Source organism: Podarcis gaigeae, assembly GCF_964106915.1.
Source record: "Podarcis gaigeae genome assembly, chromosome: 14".
NCBI lineage: Eukaryota > Metazoa > Chordata > Lepidosauria > Squamata > Lacertidae > Podarcis > Podarcis gaigeae.
This window is the reverse complement of record NC_139690.1, coordinates 9,506,239-9,525,686: the sequence shown is the minus strand read 5'-3', so window position 1 is coordinate 9,525,686 and position 19,448 is coordinate 9,506,239. Positions and strand designations below refer to the sequence as shown.

The window sequence follows — 19,448 nt, the reverse complement described above, 5'->3', positions numbered from 1 at the left end:
AATCATTTCCTTAGGAACAATTTATTTAACTAAAACAATAACATTATAGCATATGTATCCACGTTTGTTAACTGGTGTGGTTAAACAATTTTGGGAAACAAAATGTCACTTAAGAGAAGGATCTGAAATATTTTCCTTTTTGTTTCAAACATTGCAAATTGTGGACAAGACGGAGTGTTTCCGGAAGTGGCAGAGAGATATCTCTAAATTTGTCTGGCAGGGCAAAAAGCCCAGAATTAAGTTTAAGATTTTAACTGACGCGAAAGAAAGAGGGTGCTTTGCCCTGCCAGACTTAAAACTGTACTATGAAGCCGCAGCTTTCTGCTGGCTAAAAGACTGGCTACTTCTTGAAGACACTGATGTGTTGGACTTGGAAGGTTTTAACAATGCTTTTGGTTGGCATGCATACTTATGGTATGACAAAGTTAAGATCAATAAGGCCTTTAAGAACCATATTGTCAGGAAAGCAGTATTCAATGTCTGGACAAAATACAAAGACTTATTGGAAAACAAAACTCCGAGGTGGCTGTCCCCTCTGGAAGCTAAGGCCCGAAAAAGACCCAATATGGAGGCCAAATGGCCAAAATATTGGGAAATATTAGAAAAAGACGGTGACAATTGGAAATTGCAGAGTTTGGAGAAAATGGAGGGTAAAGTGCGAGACTGGTTACATTACGCCCAGATTAAAGAAGTTTTTAAAAATGACAAAAAACTAGGGTTCCAGGTGGAGAAATCAAAGTTGGAGACAGAATTGTTAGAACCAAAGACTAAGGTACTATCAAGAATGTATAACTTGCTGTTAAAATGGAACACACAAGACGAAATGGTTAAATCTGCTATGATAAAGTGGGCACAGGATATTGGGCATAACATTATGTTTGAGGACTGGGAAAGGTTGTGGACCACTGGGCTGAACTTCACTGCATGTAATGCTTTGAAGGAAAATGTAATGAAAATGATATACAGATGGTACATGACCCCAGTTAAACTTGCCAAAATATACCATTCGTCTGATAATAAATGCTGGAAATGTAAAGGAAATGAAGGAACATTCTTTCACCTCTGGTGGACCTGCCCTAAAGTGAAGGCCTTCTGGGAAATGATATATAACGAGTTGAAAAAGGTATTTAAGTATACCTTCACTAAGAAACCAGAGGCCTTCCTCCTGGGTATTGTCGGCCAGAAGGTGTTAAAGAAGGACCGAACATTTTTTATGTACGCAACAACGGCAGCAAGGATACTCATTGCCAAGAATTGGAAGACTCAAGATCTACCCACACTGGAAGAATGGCAGATGCAGCTGATAGACTATATGCAACTGGCGGAGATGACTGGCAGAATCCGAGACCTGGGAGAAGAAAGGATTGAAGAAGATTGGAAGAAATTTAAGATTTATTTACAAAAATATTGTAATTTGATTGAATGTTAAGAAGGATGCTTGATCATAAATAATTGGCCACCACTAAATTAGACTGGAATTTGATGATAAGTGAGATTAAGGAAAAGACAAACCCTTTGGGAGAACTATTAGATTATATTTAAATGAGTGGATATAAGATTGTAAACAAGATGATAATTTGCTTGAAAAAACTTTTCAACAATGTAAGTGGGAGCAGGAGACGTGAGGAAGTCTAAACAAGTTATGAAACTTTGTTATGATATAAGCAATGTTGTTTATTACTTATGTTTTTCTTTCACAAAAAATCTTAATAAATATTTATATATATATAAAAAGAAATATTTTCCTTGAAGCTTGCATTTGTTGTACTGTGGATTGTCTGATTTGATATTTTAATGTGTTGTAAGCCACTTTGAGATTTGCTCTTTAAAATATAAAGTGGTATTGAAATGGAATGAATCACCGTCTTCATTGTCATCATCTCTGTTGCACAAAAAAGCCACAGCACTTGAACTATGAAACGTTTTTTTGTTCTCTGAAGATTGCCTCCTTGTTTGTATGGGTGTGTTCTCTACAATAGAGACACCTGGTTCTCCTTAAAGTGCTTTATCATAGCAGAGCCTGCCAGCTTAAAATGTTGGCAGTCTTCAGGGGAAAAGAGCTTTATTCTTTGCGTATGAACCAGATCAAGATCTGCACTGAAAAAAAGGAAGGCGAGTGAGAGGCACTCAGTTGCTTGTTTTTGCTATGCTCACAAACCCAGATTCCTTGTGAGCAAATGGATCATAGGTAACAGTGAGCCACTTTTTCTGGGTCACGCCCAAGAATTTATGAAACAATCACTTCGCATTTGCCCACAAAGACCACACAGATGCATTTCTATTATTATCTCATGATAACAGAGCCTAGGGCTTGCCGATCAGAAGGTTGGCGGTTCGAATCCCTGCGATGGGGTGATCTCCTGTTGCTCAGTCCCAGCTCCTGCCAACCTAGCAGTTTGAAAGTACGTCAAAGTGCAAGTAGATAAATAGGTACCGCTCCAGCAGGAAGGTAAATGGCATTGTCGTGCGCTGCTCTGGTTCGCCAGAAGCGGCTTAGTCATGCTGGCCACATAACCCGGAAGCTGTACGCCGGCTCCCTCGGCCAATAAAGTGAGATGAGCGCCGCAACCCCAGAGTTGGTCATGACTGGACCTAATGGTCAGGGGTCCCTGTACTTTTACCTTAACGTAGACCAAAGACCCACTTAGACAACATATTTCCCTCTGGGACCAGTTGGATACCTCCAGGAAGCCTGCAATCAGTGCTTGAAACCAATTGCCCCAGCAGCTGTTGCTCCCCAGAAATTGAAATTCAGAGGTAGACTGGCCCTGAAAACAGAGGTTCTGTTCTCAGCTATTGTGATGCTGGGGAGTCCAGTCCATGGTTTATGTGTGTTTCAGTTCACCAGGGTCTGGAGCAGTTACAGACTAGGTCTTACACACCAGCTCTAGAGACACCAGGCCCTGAAGCAGCTGAATTTGTAGATTTCCGGTGGGCTTTTTCTCATGGCTCATGTTTGTTATAAAGAAAGTATTTTGGTCACTGTCATCTGTGCCAAGAATATGGCAACAAGAGACTTACGAACTCACATGGATTTTGGGATGCTGGCTGAGGTCTACTTCACAGACAAAAGCCTCCATATACCTGCTCATAAGTTAATAATAATTAATAATAATAATAATAAATTTATTGTTTATACCCCGCCCATCTGGCTGAGTTTCCCCAGCCACTCTGGGCAGCTCCCAATTGAGTGTTAAAAACAATACATTAAATATTAAAAACTTCCCTAAACAGGGCTGCCTTCAGATGTTTTTTAAAAATAGGATAGCTGCTTATTTCCTTGACATCTGATGGGAGGGCGTTCCACAGGGCGGGGGCCACTACCGAGAAGGCCCCCTGCCTGGTTCCCTGTAACTTCACTTCTTGCAATGAGGGAACCCCCAGAAGGCCCTCAGAGCTGGATCTCAGTTTCTGGGCTGAATGATGGGGGTAGAGACGCTCCTTCAGGTACACAGGTGTGCATAAATGTGTATAAATAGGTGTGTAAATGTCCTTTCGTCTTCCTGCTTTGTATAAGATGGAAAATAGAAAACCAAACCTGCTATGGCTGCTCCCTCTGACTTTCCCTCAACTGATGCTCATGTTTCCCACACAACCGTAGGGCTCTGTTGGGATGGATGGAGCCACAGACTGGAAATTTTGTTCCTTGCTATGGTAATGGAATGCAGCACAATGGAATATGCTCTCCTTCTGCTCTGTGCTACAGAGTGTGTGACATCTTTACCATCCTCCCAGTTGCAGGAGATGGTGATGGTTACATGAAAGGGAAGAATGCACTGACAAAGTACTATGGTCCAAAGAAGAACATAGATTTTGAGATGTATAAGTTATGCCAGGACGCGGATGGCGCTGTGGTCTAAACCACAGAGCCTAGGGCTTGCTGATCAGAAGGTTGGTGGTTTGAATCCCCGCGATGCGGGGATCTCCCGTTGTGTGGTCCCAGCTCCTGCCCACCTAGCAGTTCGAAAGCATGTCAAAGTGCAAGTAGATAAATAGGTACTGCTCCGGTGGGAAGGTAAATGGCGTTTTTCCGTATGCTGTTCTGGTTCGCCAGAAGTGGCTTAATCAAGCTGGCCAAATGACCCGGAAAAACTGTCTGCGGAAAAACGCGAGCTCCCTTGGCCCATAAAGCGACATGAGCGCTCAACCCCAGAGTCTTCCTCAACTGGACCTAACAGTCAGGGGTACCTTTACCTTTAAGTTATGCCAGACCATACAGAAGCAAGGAGAATGCAGGGATGAGCTTCATGCATGTCTGAGAAACCAAGCTGTTTTCTCTGAATTCAGCAATATTGTCAGTGAGGGAAAGTTGAGATATTCTAAGGTTTTCCCCAGCGACTGTACTTTTTGGATGTCTGATGCCAGAACTTACAGTTCCAGCTCAGCATGGCAGGATTGAGATGCAAGACATGCCAGCCAAAAGAAAAATAAATGGAGAATACTGAGAAGCACAGAACCCTATGACAGCCAACCATGCAAGCAGGAGATTAACCCTTGGTGAAAAATTTGGTGATCGCAAGGCAAACCTTCTCTGTCTTATATACCAAAGCCATACAAGGTCATAAGCATTTGAGGAACTATGATTCCAGCACAGCAAAAACATAATAAAGTCACCCCAAATGTATCCCACTTTGGACTCCTAACGAGACTCTATCCTGGGCCTCTGGACGGGGTGGAACTACCGAATCAGAATGCACCAGGGATGGTACCCAACTTCCCATGTCACCAGCTCCAGAGCCAGGTTTTCAAAGTAGCGGAGGAGCCTCAAGCTATCCACAGGGGACACACGGAGGTTGTAGAGAGTGTTTCAGAGATGATGGGTGATGTTCAACTAAGTTTTGTTCGGAGTACACCCTTGAAATTAAGTAAGGTCCGTCTATTTTGAATAACACGTCATTGAATACCACCCAATGTTATGATGCTGCATTATAGAGACTGTTATGCAAAGACAATTCTCTTTCCCCCCATTTTGTGTGCATATATATATATAAATTTACAATTTAGAGTATTCATTTAAACAACCTTAAAATATCAAATGACTTCTCTTTCCATTGTTCATTTTGCATAACATAAATCCCTGCATATTTTACATAAACTAAACCCTTCAGTATTCCATTATTACATCCATCAAACTTATTTACACTGTTGAATTTATCTTAATGCAGCCAACGTTTTCAAGTGTACACCATTTCCCCCCATATATTCAATAAACATTTTCCAATCTTCTCTCAATGTATGTTCTTCTTGTTCTCTTATTCTATATGTTAGATCTGCAAGCTGTGCATATTCCATCAGTTTAAGTTGCCATTCTTCTTTAGTTGGGACCTAGCTTGTTTTCCACTTTTGGGCCAACAAAACACTGGCCACGGTTGTGGCATATATAAATAAACTTTTTTAACACCTGGGAATTTCCGTCTGAATTATCCACAACAAAAAGGACTCTGGGTTGTTTTTTGTTTTTTTTGAAAAGTGCTTTTAGACATTTTTTTCAATTCATTGTGAATACTCTTTTACCCCTTTACAGGGTAAATATGAATGAACGTACATTTTTGCAAAGACAACGCTCAGGCTTCAGGTGCAGACTGATGCAAGATGCAGTTTTTCAGTCCTGTTTGAGTGGAATAAAATATGGGGGGGGGGGCAGGTAAGCCATACCTTGCATAACCGATCATATGACTCAGTGCATGCACATCATTTGAATGGCAATGCCCATCTAACAACAGCTACGGTTAGCATGCGTATCTAAATTATGATAAATCTAAAGTGCATAAAGGTTTCATTATTAATTACTGCCCAATACTCTTTTACCCCTTTACAGGTCTTTACATAGTAAGAAATGCCTTATTTAAGGTATGGGGAAAATACTAAAGACTGATGGAACCTAAGACCCCTTGATGGATATCTCCATTAGAGGCTAAGGCCGTAAAGAAGAAAAATATGAGAGGAAACTGGCTAACATATAAGTCACTACTGATAGAAGATGGTAGTCAAATTAAGATTAGAAAATATGAGGAAATTAAAGATCAGCTCTCAGGAGGGCTAGAATATCACCAACTCCACGAGACGTTTAGACAGGATAAAAAGAACGGATTTACTAATGAGCCCTCGAGATTTGAAAAGGAATAAGTAAACACTGTAATAATGTTAAGATAATATCAAGGATGTACAAACTCTTCCTTGACTGGTAAATCAAGGAGGAGGAGGTTAAGGTAGTTATGATCAGATGGGCTCAGGATATAGGGCGCCCTATACTGCTGAGTGAGTGGGAAAGTCTTTGGAATACAACTATGAGGTTTACTGCGTGTTACAACATCAAAGAAAATATGCTAAATTTGCAATATAGATGGTATCTTACACCATCAAGGCTCTCAAAGATGTACAAAAACATAGCGAACAACTGTTGGAGGTGTGGAGAAAGCAATAGAGACAAGTATCACATGTGGTGGTCATGCAGAAAGATCAGAGTTTTGGTGTCTCTTCTATGAAGAGCTGAAAAAGAATTATGGGGCTAACATTCTTAAAAAAGCCAGAAGCCTTTCTGTTAAGTTTTCTAGGCAATGATATACCAAATTTTTTAAGAGAGCTCTTCCTTTATGCAGTGGCTGCCACCAGAATGCTGGTAGCAATGAACTGGAAAGGGCAAAATGTCCCAACTACATCAGATTGGCAAAGTAAGTTGCAGGAATATGTAGAAATGGCACAAATGACTAATAGTTTGAGAGGCAACTCTAGGCAAGTATTTGTTCAAAAATGGGATAAATATAAGAAATATTTACGAAAAAATAACAGATGCATAATGTCTATGGGAGCATTTGAATGACCCTTGTTTAAAGACAAATATGGGGGGGGGGTGGGAAGACAAAAGGTACAGTACAAATTGCTGTAGGGATGTATTAGAAAAAAACAAATATGATAATAATGATATGTACATGCGCTATTAGAATGAGAATATACATCGGGAAATGATAGGAAGTCTAATTTTTAGTTTATTTCATTTAATCTATGTTACTAATCAGGTATTTAATCAGACATTTAATCTTATGTTAGTAATTAGATAAGAATACAAGAGATACTACAAATAGAACCTAAGTTTAAGTTCTGTAAATATGTGGTATATTAATTGTATATGGATTTTGTTTATACAGTTGTTTTCTTTTTGTATATTCAAGATGATGTACATCATATATGCTATATATGTTATATGAGATCTTCAATAAAGCATGGAAAAAAAGAAAGAATGGCAATGCCCATCAACTTGGGGCGCTTTTGTGTGGCCCTCTCAAATATTTTATCAGGGGGCGGGTGAAGACCCCTCAGCCCCTAGAGTTGGCTGGAGGTTTTGTTTAGCAGTAAGAAAAGAAGGATGTGATGTTGGGGAGGTCAGTCCATGGTTATGCATGTTCCAGTATGCCAGGTTCTGGAGCAGTTCCTGCCTGGGTCTTCCACACAAGCTCTAAAGAGGCCAGGCCCTGAGGCAGCTTGAGGATGTAGCTTTCTGATGAGTGTATTTCTCATGCCAAATGTTTATTTGAGTTTGATATAAAGCAGCCTTTGTCAACCTTGGGTCCCCAGATGTTTCTGGCCTACAACTCCCATGATCCCTACCTCACAAGACCAGTGGTCAGGGATGATGGGAATTGTAGGACAAAAGCATCTGGGGACCCAAGGTTGAGAAAGGCTGTTTATAACGTATTTTGGTCACCATCCTTGGTGCCAAGAGTACATCTTGCAGCTATCATGATTTCAGACATCTGGGTGGACCAAAACGTTTTGTCTTCTCCTTCGCAAGAAAATAAGAAAAGCTTTGCTGGGTGAGGGCAAAGACCCACCTAGTTCCTCATATTGTTTCACACTGTGGCTGATCAGGTGCTTAGGAGAAGCCCACAACCAGGATGTGAAGGTATTTCTAGAGGAAGGTGCAAGGAACCGTCTCAGAAACCTGAGCGTAATGGTGCTAGCCAAGTGAGATAATTGCTAGCTGCAATCTTTCAGGGCTTGATGTCGGGCCACTATGTACTGGCAGCTTGGGCAAAAATACCTTTTGTATGAGTTCAGTAGGTACTGTGCCTACTTATCTCCCTCTGCATATTAAGTGTGTACAGCCTGCTGCCTTGCCATGGGCTTGCCTCATTGCATAACAGGCTGGTGGCGCAACTGTGTTCTCATAATGAGTTGCCTCCTGAGAAATGTGTGGTCCAAAGTTACGCCACGAGCAAACCATTTAAATAAAGTTGCGGTTATCAACGCATTTTTCAATGCATGCAGGACTGCAGCAGGAAAGGGGACTGCCAAAATAAGTGGCCCCATGAGTTCTGACACCGAGAGTGGATGATCTATGGGGTGGGTGGAGTAAACAGGAAAAGTGGATCCTATGAAAGCATCCCAGGACTTCTAGCTATAGCATGATAGGCTTCTGTTTGCAGGCAATGGATAATAGCAGTGAGGCATCTGATCAAGGCCTGTATTTTAAAATGAGCTTAAAGATATATTAGCAAATGTTTTTTATGCCAGGCAGAAGACCAGCTGGTTAAGGACTTTGGCAGATGTTTATCCTCCTGGACAAGGGCCCCCCTGATTTATAGCAGGAGCCAAAATTCTCAAAGTTGTAAAAGGGAATTATAGGCTGGGAGCAAAAAGGTTACACTGACCCCACATATTACAGAATACAATCAAGCTGCAAAAACACTAATTAAAAGTTAGTAAATAGTAGGATTTATTGTTTAACAGAAAATAATACCATGTGCCTCCCATTAGAGACTTTAGCCACATTTTCCTAAGGTTAAAGGGCAAGAGCTAATGGGAAAAGCAGCTGGCCAGGAAAGGGGAGTGTAAATTGAAGAGGTTTTACTTTAAAAAGCTATCTATGTTAATGTATGAGATTGTTGGCTTAAATGTAATGATGCAAAGGATTTAGAAAGTAATAAATGTTAGATTCTTATGTTAGATTCTTATTTCATTGATGGTGTGTGAGAATGTGAACCCAAGATCTCTGTTTTAAAACTATAATGTAAGACAGAATGAGCCATCTGTTTTAGTCATCTATTTTGGAATGGGGGGCAAGAAGGGCAAAAGGTGATCTGGTAATTAAGGTGCCTTGTTGAGGCAAACGTAAGATATATGGCTACTTGTTTGCCATTTATGGATAGAAGGAAATATAGCTCTTTGTCTCCCATAAAAGGTAATAGGAAATGGGTGTATCTTTTATGATTGGTTCTAGCAAACAGCCAATAGGAATTTCAACCAGGCTGATTGGACAGAGGCAGCCAAAGGAGGAGCAAGGGGGCTGGGCTGAGGAAATATAAGTGCTGGCCATCAGGGCTGGAGGGGGCAGAGCTTTGGTAACCATATACCACTGTGCCTATCATTTATTTGTCTGACAAATAAATTATTATTTTAATTTCTCTATCGCTGCGTTGAATATTTCATTCCAGCTAAGCGTTAACCACAAGCAGGGTGCTACAGCAGGGGTAGGCAACCTAAGTCTCAGGGGCTGGATGAGGCCCAATCGCCTTCTAAATCTGGCCTGTGGGTGGTCCAGGAATCAGTGTGTTTTTACATGAGTAGAATGTGTGCTTTTTAAAATGCATCTCTGGGTTATTTGTGGGGCATAGGAATTCGTTCTCCCCCCCAAAAAATATAGTCCACCCCCCCAAAGTCTGAGGGATGGTGGACTGGCCCACGGTTGAAAAAAGTTGCTGACCTCTGGACTACAGATATTGTATGTCACACTTAACCCAGCTTGGAAGCCAGTGTGGTATTGTGGTTTGAGTGTTGGGACTAGTAGCTGGGATGCCAAGGTTCAAAGCTCCATGAAGCCATTAAGTTTGCTGGGTGACACCAAGCCAGTTCCTGGCTGCATTCAGACCGCACTTTATTCCATTTCGATAATAATTTTTATTAGTTTTCAATTGCAATCCAGTAATGGCCACATTATAACAATACCAATTTATAATACAATTATTAATGCCAATAGTTCAAATACCAAATTAAATAATTTAGATAAGGTGGCTCCCCCATGTGTTAGAATTGATGGCTTGATTATTTGCTGTACAGTGGTACCTCGGGTTACATACACTTCAGGTTACAGACTCCGCTAACCCAGAAACATTACCTCAGGTTAAGAACTTTGCTTCAGGATGAGAACAGAAATTGTGCTCCGGCGGCAGCTGGAGGCCCCATTAGCTAAAGTGGTGCTTCAGGTTAAGAACAGCTTCAGGTTAAGAACGGACTTCCAGAATGAATTAAGTTCTTAACCTGAGGTACCACTTTATTTCTGCATTCCAAAATCTTATTAACTTCCATTACATTCCAGTCATCATAATAATCCCTTGAACAACAACTGCAATATTAATAACTTCTATTCGTGTTGACACATTAAATGATTTATAAAACCATGAGTGAGGAACACAAACTATATCCTTCTTCTTCCTGTGTGTGGCAATTATTCTGTCCGTGGTGTTTCTTCCTGTACTTTATTCCATTTTGGTGACATTTCCTCATCTGAGAAGTTCCATGTTTCACGTGATCTTTCTCACGATGCAAAAGTCGCTTCTGGAAACCTAGCAAAACCGAGTGGAAGTTTTGCATTTATTTCTATGTTATTTGCTTACGGAAAACGTTTGCAACCCAGCCAACCTGGAAAATTGCAAGAGTTTTGAAAATGGCAATTTATTGTAATTCCATACTATGAAATGTGGTGTGTTGGCATTCCAACGTACATTTTTTCGTGCCATTTAACATTTAGCAGTATGTTGATTTTTTTTTTTTAAGCCAGAGTTCCAGAATGGAATGGCTAATGCTTTGTAAAAGGAGCCTTAGAATCTGGGATAGAAATGCTAGCATTATAATAGGAAAAACAAACACAGTAATTCCTGTGTGTGAATGCGTTTCCTGTCTCTGTCAGCCTAGTCTACGTCACAGTGCTGCGTGAGGAGAAACACAACACATACCGTATTGGCCCGAATATAAGCTGCACCCGCAAATAAACCACATCTTTAAAATTCATGGGGGGAAAAAGACAATACCCGAATATAAGCCACTCCCTTTGAATTGGGTTACAGACTGAAAATTGCTGCGGTTGATAGATTTGTAACAAATGACAAATGAACAGTATCAAGCTCGCAAATCGGCAATAAAACATTTTTTTGTTCCGTTTTACCGTACGTCTGTTTCAGCAGCGACATCATAAAAGCCCATTTATGTAAGGTCATGAATTTAAGCCATGCTTTAACTTTTCACGCTCGGAATTTGGGGAAAAAGTGAGGCTTATATTCAGGCCAGTATGATACAATCCTCCACGCTTTGTTCACCCCCTGCTAAAAAGCACATTCTGGTCCCTACCAGAGAAGAATGGCAGATTAAGTTGATGGACTATGCCAAAATGGCAAAATGACCGAAAGAATTAGAAATCAGGAAGACTAAAATTGTAATAAGGAATGGAGAAAGTATATACTGGTAACTTGCCTTAAAAATATGTAACTTACCTTAATGTGTAACTTACCTTAAAAACCATTGTAAACAATTAAAATTATTGGTAGGATTGGAATAACACTTATAGTTTAATGCTGAATTTTGGTTATAAAGGAGATTTAATAGATTTGGATTAATAAACAACATGCAGGAGAGAAAGGTTAATACAAAGACCCACAAAGGGGAGGAGGGAAGTCCAGGAGATTCTTCAGAGCTCTCTTTTTATGTTGTTTATGTTATTATTTTGTTGTAAATTTCAAAATCTGGAAAAACTAAATGAAATTTATAAAACACACACTCTGAAAGGGTTTCTCGGAGTATAAATAGAAAAGATGTGTGGGAAGATGTGGGACGGATTCTCCTGTGTGAAAAGCATAGAGCTGGGAGGGTTAGTTTGTTGTGAAGTGAATTAACTCCACACTCTTGTATCGCTATTCCCCCCCCCCCCCAACAGATATCTTTCCCCCTTCGTCTTCTGTTTCCTCTTTTGAGCTCAATATATGGCCATTATCTGGGCAGGGGGGCAGGATGGAATAGCAGAAAGAGCTGCACCTTTATTGATCGTGCAGAAGAATTTCACCTGCTGAAAGGCCTTTTGCACCTGGCTACCCCTTTCTATGGACACCTGTGTGTTTTCCCCATGGGACGAACAGCAGTGTGTGTGTGTGTGTGTGTGTGTGTGTGTGTGTGTGTGTGTGATGATTATAATTATCACCATGCACAGATTCAGCATGCAGGTTTCCACTTCAACTCCCCAGGTATATTTTTCAAACACACTGTTTTGCCGCAGTTAATAGTTCCAATCCGCGGTGCATACAGCTAATCTCGGTTTGTTCTTTGGAGAGAAGTATATAATTAGCGTGTCCTTAGGGAGGTGGAAAGGAAAGATAGTTCGCGTCCAGCTCTGAACTTTGGAATCCGAGTCTGTTGTACCTTGGCTTAGATGCTGACACAAATCTGGCTATGAATGTGGCCGCTGATTCTGACCTAATTGCAACTCCCTTTTTTAAACTGGGGTGCTGAAGAGGAAGGTCTCATGGGACCTTACTGTATTTTTTTGCGGGGGGGGGGGAGAAGAATGGGGGTGAGTTAGGGGTCAGAGAGAGTTGATGATCTCAAAGCGCCCGTGGCGCTGTGGGTTAAACCACAGAGCCTAGGGCTTGCCAATCAGAAGGTCGGCAGTTTAAATCCCCGCGATGGGGTGAGCTCCCGTTGCTCAGTCCCAGCTCCTGCCCACCTAGCAGTTCAAAAGCACGTCAAAGTGCAAGTAGATAAATAGGTACCGCTCCGGCGGGAAGGTAAGTGGCGTTTCCGTGTGCTGCTCTGGTTTGCCAGAAGCGGCTTAGTCATGCTGGCCACATGACCCGGAAGCTGTCTGCGGACAAACGCTGGCTCCCTCGGCCTATAGAGTGAGATGAGTGCGCAACCCCAGAGTCGTCTGCGAGTGGACCTAATGGTCAGGGGTACCTTTACCTTTACCTTTCAGAATTCAGTTGTGGCCAAAGTAGATAATCTGTGAATATGGTGTTACTAATTTATTTGGGAGAATGTAAAGCACACCTGCTAAGCAAAGTGCTTCAGGCGGTTGACAATTTAGGGATGGGGAGAAATTTAATTCATTGCCTAGCTAGCAGGACCAGTGGTTAGGGATAATGCTGTAGCCCCTACAGAACAATAAACAATTTGGGGAGAGAAAATAAACAAATCTTTCCACAATAAACAAATTGCAATAGCAGAATGTTCTCAATCTTATATTTCTGCTTCCAAACATCTTTTGTCATGGGTGACCAAGTCGTGGGATAAGTTTAGAACGTGACTAAGATCCTAAGCAGACTTGCTTACTAGGGAGTAAGCCTGCTTGAGCTTATTCCCTAGTAAGCAAGTAAGTAGTAAATGGGACTTTACTTCTGTGTAGACATGCACAGGATTGCTCTGTCAAAGTAGTTTCTATCTAAGTTGTTTACCTTCTGCAGACTCAGAGGCCTGGATGAGAGCAGGTGTTGACTGTAGCCTGGAGAAGAGCAGGTGTTTTGAGGTCAGATTTGAAATTTCCAAGAAAAATAGAGGAACCTTTAAGAAGTGCCTCCTTCCTAATGTAAGAATCCCAAATCCCAAACAGTTTAGTGGTGACTCTGCATTTGCTGAGAAGCCTGAAATGTTTAGTTCCTAGACATTTTTTGCTCCTGCCAAGGAATCACGCAGGGACCTAGTGCTGTCTGACGGTTCCTTCTTAGTTGGTCGAATTGCTGACTTTCTGACTTAAGCGAATGTGTAACCGTGAAGATGCGAATGCAGGGGGACCACTTAAGTGATGCAAGATTTGAAACAGGAGCCAGCAGGGCTTAGAGCCTGTTTCTCTCTTAAGTCAGGCTCCCTTCTCCCTCCTCTTAACCCCCTCTGCAAAAGTTGTTGTCTGCTTTGAAAAATCAAAGCATGGACCAGTAGGATCACCAACAAAATGCATTAGTGTAGAATGCTCCTGTTATACATTCCAGCCAGCTCTATCCTTTTCTAGGATATTTCATTCTATTCTGCCTCCTCCCTGGTTTTCAATCTCCCCAAAAGTCAACCACTGTACCATGCCCACTGGGCATGTTCAGCCTTTTCTATTTTCCAAGAAGCAAGAGACACCATGAAGGTATCAAGGACACCTTCCAGCCAGGCAAAAACCCTCAATGTATGAATTTGTTCCTATGCAAATGATGGCAGTTTGCATCGGGAACCTTTTCACCAGAGAGTGAATTTAGCATGTTTATTTTATTTGTATTTAGTCAACAAAGCTAGAAATGTCAAAACTGCCATGCTTCCCAAATATTGCATTGGCCAAATATTGCATTTGTTCACTAAATACAAATAAAATAAACATGCTAAATTGGCCAGTTAGCATAGCACTCTGAGAATTTCCGCTTTCATGATTTGTTTCTTTTTTTTTAAGCCAAGTTTCTAGTCCTTAAGACAGTGGATGTATCTTGAAAATGTGTGGATGATGCCAGATGAATCTGAGCAGGTTTACTGTAGGGGACTTTGTCGCCCTACTTAATACTTTTGCCCCTCGGGGGGCTATGGGAAAAAAAGCAGAATGAAATTATGAAAGATGAAATGAATGTGTACATTTATGATTGATCCCCTCCCCCTTTAAAAACTAACCTTCCTCGATAAATGTTTTCTATACAAAATACTGCCAGGTTAAAAAAACGACAGGATCTTGCAAAGCAATTCCTCTGTTATATTGTAGTGAAAAGGGGATTTCCTCTCTCAGTGCCTCAGCAGCTGGCTCTGTGTGCCCTCTGCTGGAAAGATGTCAGATCTATCTGCAACGTTTTCAGTTCAAAAGAAGAAGAGGAAGATGACTGTGGTGTATGAAATCTGGAATGGAGTGGGAAAAGTGCAAGAGAGAATTTTCTCCTTCTCTCATAATTTTCCCAGTTTGGTGACATAACCAGAGAACTTGATTTGCAATAGGTTATATACCCCCAATGTTTTACATACTCAAACAGGGAGACAACGTAATTCCCTCTGTTTCTGAGGTTGAGGCTGTGAGTGCTGTTGCTTGTGTCTCTAAAATGGCATCACCCACTCGCAAGAGAGAAGCACCAGCTATGGAGGGATAGGTAACGCTGATGGCTTCCAAGTATTTTGGGGCTACAGCTCTCCTGGGCCCCAGCCAGCATGGCCAGGGATGAAGATGGGAATTGTGGTCCATCAACATCTGGAGAGCCTTGGTGTGCAGATGACTGCTGTTATGTACTGAAGTTCTCACCCTGGGCCAGCAGGGGGATACTGTAGATAGTTATGCAAATGAAGGATCGAAAGTGACGTTAGTGATTGGATAGTTTTAGAAAGTTGCTACAGTAACGTTGCACTGGAGCTCTATATAAGCAGGCTGACTGAGCCCTTCAGTTCAGTTCTGTTTTGGCTGTTTGAAGAATCGCTGTGTCGTCTGATATGTTTGCCCACAACTTAACTGCCATGCGAGCAAATCTTTGCCTAGCAAGAAAACCGTGTGGTAGGCTTGGATCCCTGATTGTTTGCCTTTTCTTTCGTCCCCTTGCAGAGTATCCAGAGTGACTCTCCAAGACCAGAGGTGGTGAGGGCAGTGTAATGGCTGAGAAGCGACGTTTGGAGCCACTCGGGGCCCTGAGTTACAGCAAGCACCCTCGACTGGAGGTGGAGGCAGGCCATGTTCTCTCGTCGGGTTTGTGCAGGTCGAGCGCCCTCCCTGGCTACACCTCGGACAACCATTACAGCTACAAGGGATCGTGCTTTGCCTACCCACTGCAATGCCACGAAGGGCCCAAGTCTTTGTCTCCCTGGACTCCCACCGAGACCTACGCCCATTGCACGGGTGCCGCGGCCAGTCACCCCCCGAGGACAGACAAAGCCCTGTGCATGCTGTACAGACCGGAAACAGAAAGTTTTGGGGCACGGGGTCAAATTTCCGGGCACGAGAAGGCTGGCAGCAAGTGCATGGCTGCTCAGGAGAAGTTGTCCAACTACATGGGCCATACAGGACTCGCTCAGCAGGCCTGGGTGCACAGCTACCCGGCACAGCATTCTCCTCGAACGACGGCAGGTTTCTCAACTCTGGCGGTGCCGAAACCTGTGTACCGGAACCAAAGTTACTGTGGCGAGTCTGGCTACAGCCCAAAAGGTTCCCTAGCCTTGGGCATGCAGGTGGAGAGCATGCCCAAGCAGCCGGCGGGAGCAGAATGGGCTCTGCCACCGTCTGGACACCTGGTTCACATGGAGAGGCCCGGTTGCGGCACAGCCGTGCCCCCCAAATCGGTGGTTTCTGAATCGGGTTACCTGCCGTCCCACCAAGGGTCCAAAGACACTTCTGTGAGCCCTGTTGGCTTTTCGCCGTTCCGCAAAGTATTTGAGAAATGCCAGGCCACATACCACAGCCCACCGAATATCCCTGAGGCTCGTGGCGGAAGTCCTCTCAAACATGCCTGGTCAAAGCTACCTCCTGCTACCAGCCCACTGGCCAATCCCCAGAACCTGATGTATCAAGAGAGGTCACCTGCCTGTTACCCGCTCACTTCCTACCCGCTGCCTTCACACGAACAGATGCTGTTGTACCACCAGAGTTGTGTGCAGTCGGAGAAACCCAATTCCCTCTTTGCTCTGCCAGCGTGCAAAGGCTTTGCCTCTCCGGGCCGCGAAGATCCCCAGCATCTCCCAGGATCTTACTTAACACCACAGAGTTATTATCCTAGTCACTTGGACAGCTATATCTACAGATCACTTGGTCCTTCTCCTCCTGCGGCAACCCCGCCGAGCCACCAGCCTTTTCGGGAACAGGAGCCCCAACCAAACGTGAGGACCAAAGCGGACTTGGTGCACGAGGCTCCCATCTCCAGCTGCACCCTGTCGGAAAAGGCTTCGTATTGTGGCTCTTTCCCCAGCAGAGATGGCCTTCCGGATTGTCGCGAGGGCGATCACGTTGCCAAGCTAAGCAACGAGAGCATTCCGAGTCAATGGGCACCTCCTCAACGCCAGCCTTCGCAGATGCACCACCCTGCGGACAGATTGCCTGGCTTCTTTAGTGGGTTTCGGTCCATGCAAGAGGCTGCCTGCAGGGCAGGTCGGAGCCATTCGGAAGAGGCCAACGCTAAGGGAGAGGAACTCTGTGACACACCCAGAAGGTCCGCTTTAATACCCGAAGCCAAGAAAAGGAACTTCTGGGCTTGCAAAACTGAATCAGGAAAGTGCATAGTGATTTCGGACAGTCCAGTTGTGTCCCATGACTCCTGCCCTAAAGGAGATCTCCTCCAAAACATCCTTGAGGATTCCGGTTCCTCACTCCAAAGAATGCTGCAGCCATCAGAGGACAAAGGAAGGGGTGCTAAAAGACCCGAGGAACCCCTCCCCTCATCTTCCCCTCCTATGCCTGTTATCAACAACGTCTTTAGCTTGGCGCCTTACCAACGTTACCTGGCTGATTCTGAGTCAGCAGAGATTTCGCTCTCTAAAAGCTGTCAAACCCAGGAGACTTCTTTTGGTAACTCAGGCAAATGCATGGAAGTTCAGAGCCCACCGCAGCCAGACCCTGTACGGTCAGGGGAAGTGTCTCAGGCACTGCTGCCCGGAAGGAAAGAAACCGCTCGTGATGTGATGGCAAAAGTTGTTGAAAGGGAGCCAAGCAGCAACTGTGCCGGGGTTGTGAGAGGGCGTGAAGATTATGCTGGGACTTGGGAGAGCTGCCGGGTCAAACGCTTGCCTCCCAGTGGGCCTGCGCCCAGTCACCAGGCCCCACCAGCTTGTATAAATGGCAGTGCTGGGGCCAGAGAAGACCATGCCCTGGATCTCAGCTTTAAAACAGAAGGCTTGGCAGAAGTGCCCAGTCTTCGGAGGTCACCTGGGAAGATAGAGGCTGTTGAAAGGGAAAGTTCAGAGAGCAAAGGGAAGGAGGCGAGCGAGACTTTGCCTAAGAGACAGGAGATTGTGCAGGAGGCTAATGTGCAAATGGCCGAGTTGGCCGGGAAAAGCGGCCCTGCGGGAAAGAGCAGTTTTCACAGCTCTTCAGCATTCTTGTACAAAAAATTCAAAATCCAAAAATCGCATGCAGCTGGGCGAGATTGTGTAGTGCAACAAGACTCTTCCTCCTTGCAGCCGAGCACCCATGTGTTTGATAAGGCCAGTGATGTCTCTACATTGCGAGAAGGCTCTGGACAAGCAACAGATCTGCAAAGCAACCCACCAGTTCAACAAAGCCTCCCGCAAGTGGCGACTCAGCAAAACATGGCTCCGGTTCAGCAAAGCCTCCCACACGTGGCGACTCAGCAAAACACCCCTCCGGTTCAGCAAAGCCTCCCCTATGCAGCAACTCGGCAAAACACACCTCCAATTCAGCAAAGCCTCCCACACATGGCGACTCAGCAAAACACGTCTCCGGTTCAGCAAAGCCTCCCCTATGCAGCGACTCAGCAAAACACGTCTCCGGTTCATCAAAGCCTTCAACAGGCGGTGACTCAGCCCGAAACTCAACTCTTGCCACAGAATTGCTTTAACGTTAAGCTGCCAGATGCTTCAAAAGCCCCACCTCCTAGTGCACCTGCTGTGTCTCCTGCCCTGGAAGAGACCAGTGCCTCGTTTTCCACCAGCAGCGAATTGTCCGATAAGCAACATTCCCCCAGGCAGCATTTCACTGCCTTGCATACTTCGATCTGCGCCATCATTTCCTGCTCCGTGTCTACCTCCGCTCCAGAGCTACTCAAGGAGTGGCTGGAGAAGACCAAGTCCAAAGGGGATCGCCAAGGGAAGGCAGTAGGGTCGGCGAAGCACAAGAACGGCTCAAAGTTTTCTGAAGCTCCGATGCCTTCCAAGGGCAAGGAGATCTGGCTGGCTTTCAAGGACATGGCACTGTTCCTTAACAAACTGCTGTCTCAGCTGGAGGCCATCCTGTTTACTCGCAGGTGCCCCTTTCCTCACGTGATCCGAGCGGGCACCATCTTCATCCCCATCCACGTGGTGAAGGAGACCCTCTTCCCCAACCTGTCTAGCTCCTCTGTTGACCACGTGCTGCAGGACCACAGGGTGGAGCTACGTCCTACAACCTTATCTGAGGAGAGGCTGCTGAGGGACCTGGAGCTAAAGAGCTGCACCTCCCGGATGTTGAAACTGCTGGCCTTGAAACAGCTGCCTGATATCTACCCAGACCTTCTGAACCTCCACTGGCACGACTGCATCAAGCAACAGCTTGGTAAGTACAGCTAACGATGGCATGCAATCTGCTTTTCAGCAAGGAGCTCTCTCCCCGCTCTACCCTGAAGCAAAATGATATCTCTGCTGTACTCTTGGGTTTTCGTGCCTGCGCTCAGCTGCTTCTCGTTTGGCATGGATGCTATTCTTGTGAAGTCTAGGCATTTGCATGACTGTGAGTGTGACATGTAGGTTGGGAGCTCTTGTCTAGTTCAGAATCTGGTGGGGTGTGGGTGCAAATATCTCGGACCATTCCAGCCACTTGATTTGGATAG

General features: G+C 44.2%; 1 protein-coding gene across 3 annotated transcripts in view; it reads left to right on the top strand.

Moving 5' to 3' along the window:
• The window catches only part of LOC310831608 (uncharacterized protein C15orf39 homolog), a 50,515-nt gene that overhangs the window by 22,430 nt on the left and 8,637 nt on the right, over nucleotides 1–19,448 (top strand). For 2 of the 3 annotated variants that reach the window (XM_083712440.1, XM_083712438.1), the window contains exon 2: nucleotides 15,524–19,174. In XM_083712440.1, the coding sequence (XP_083568566.1) occupies nucleotides 15,571–19,174 (3,604 nt within the window). In that variant the 5' untranslated portion in view covers nucleotides 15,524–15,570. The remainder of the gene's footprint in view (nucleotides 1–15,523; nucleotides 19,175–19,448) is intronic. The other variant, XM_083712439.1, reaches the window with a different exon arrangement.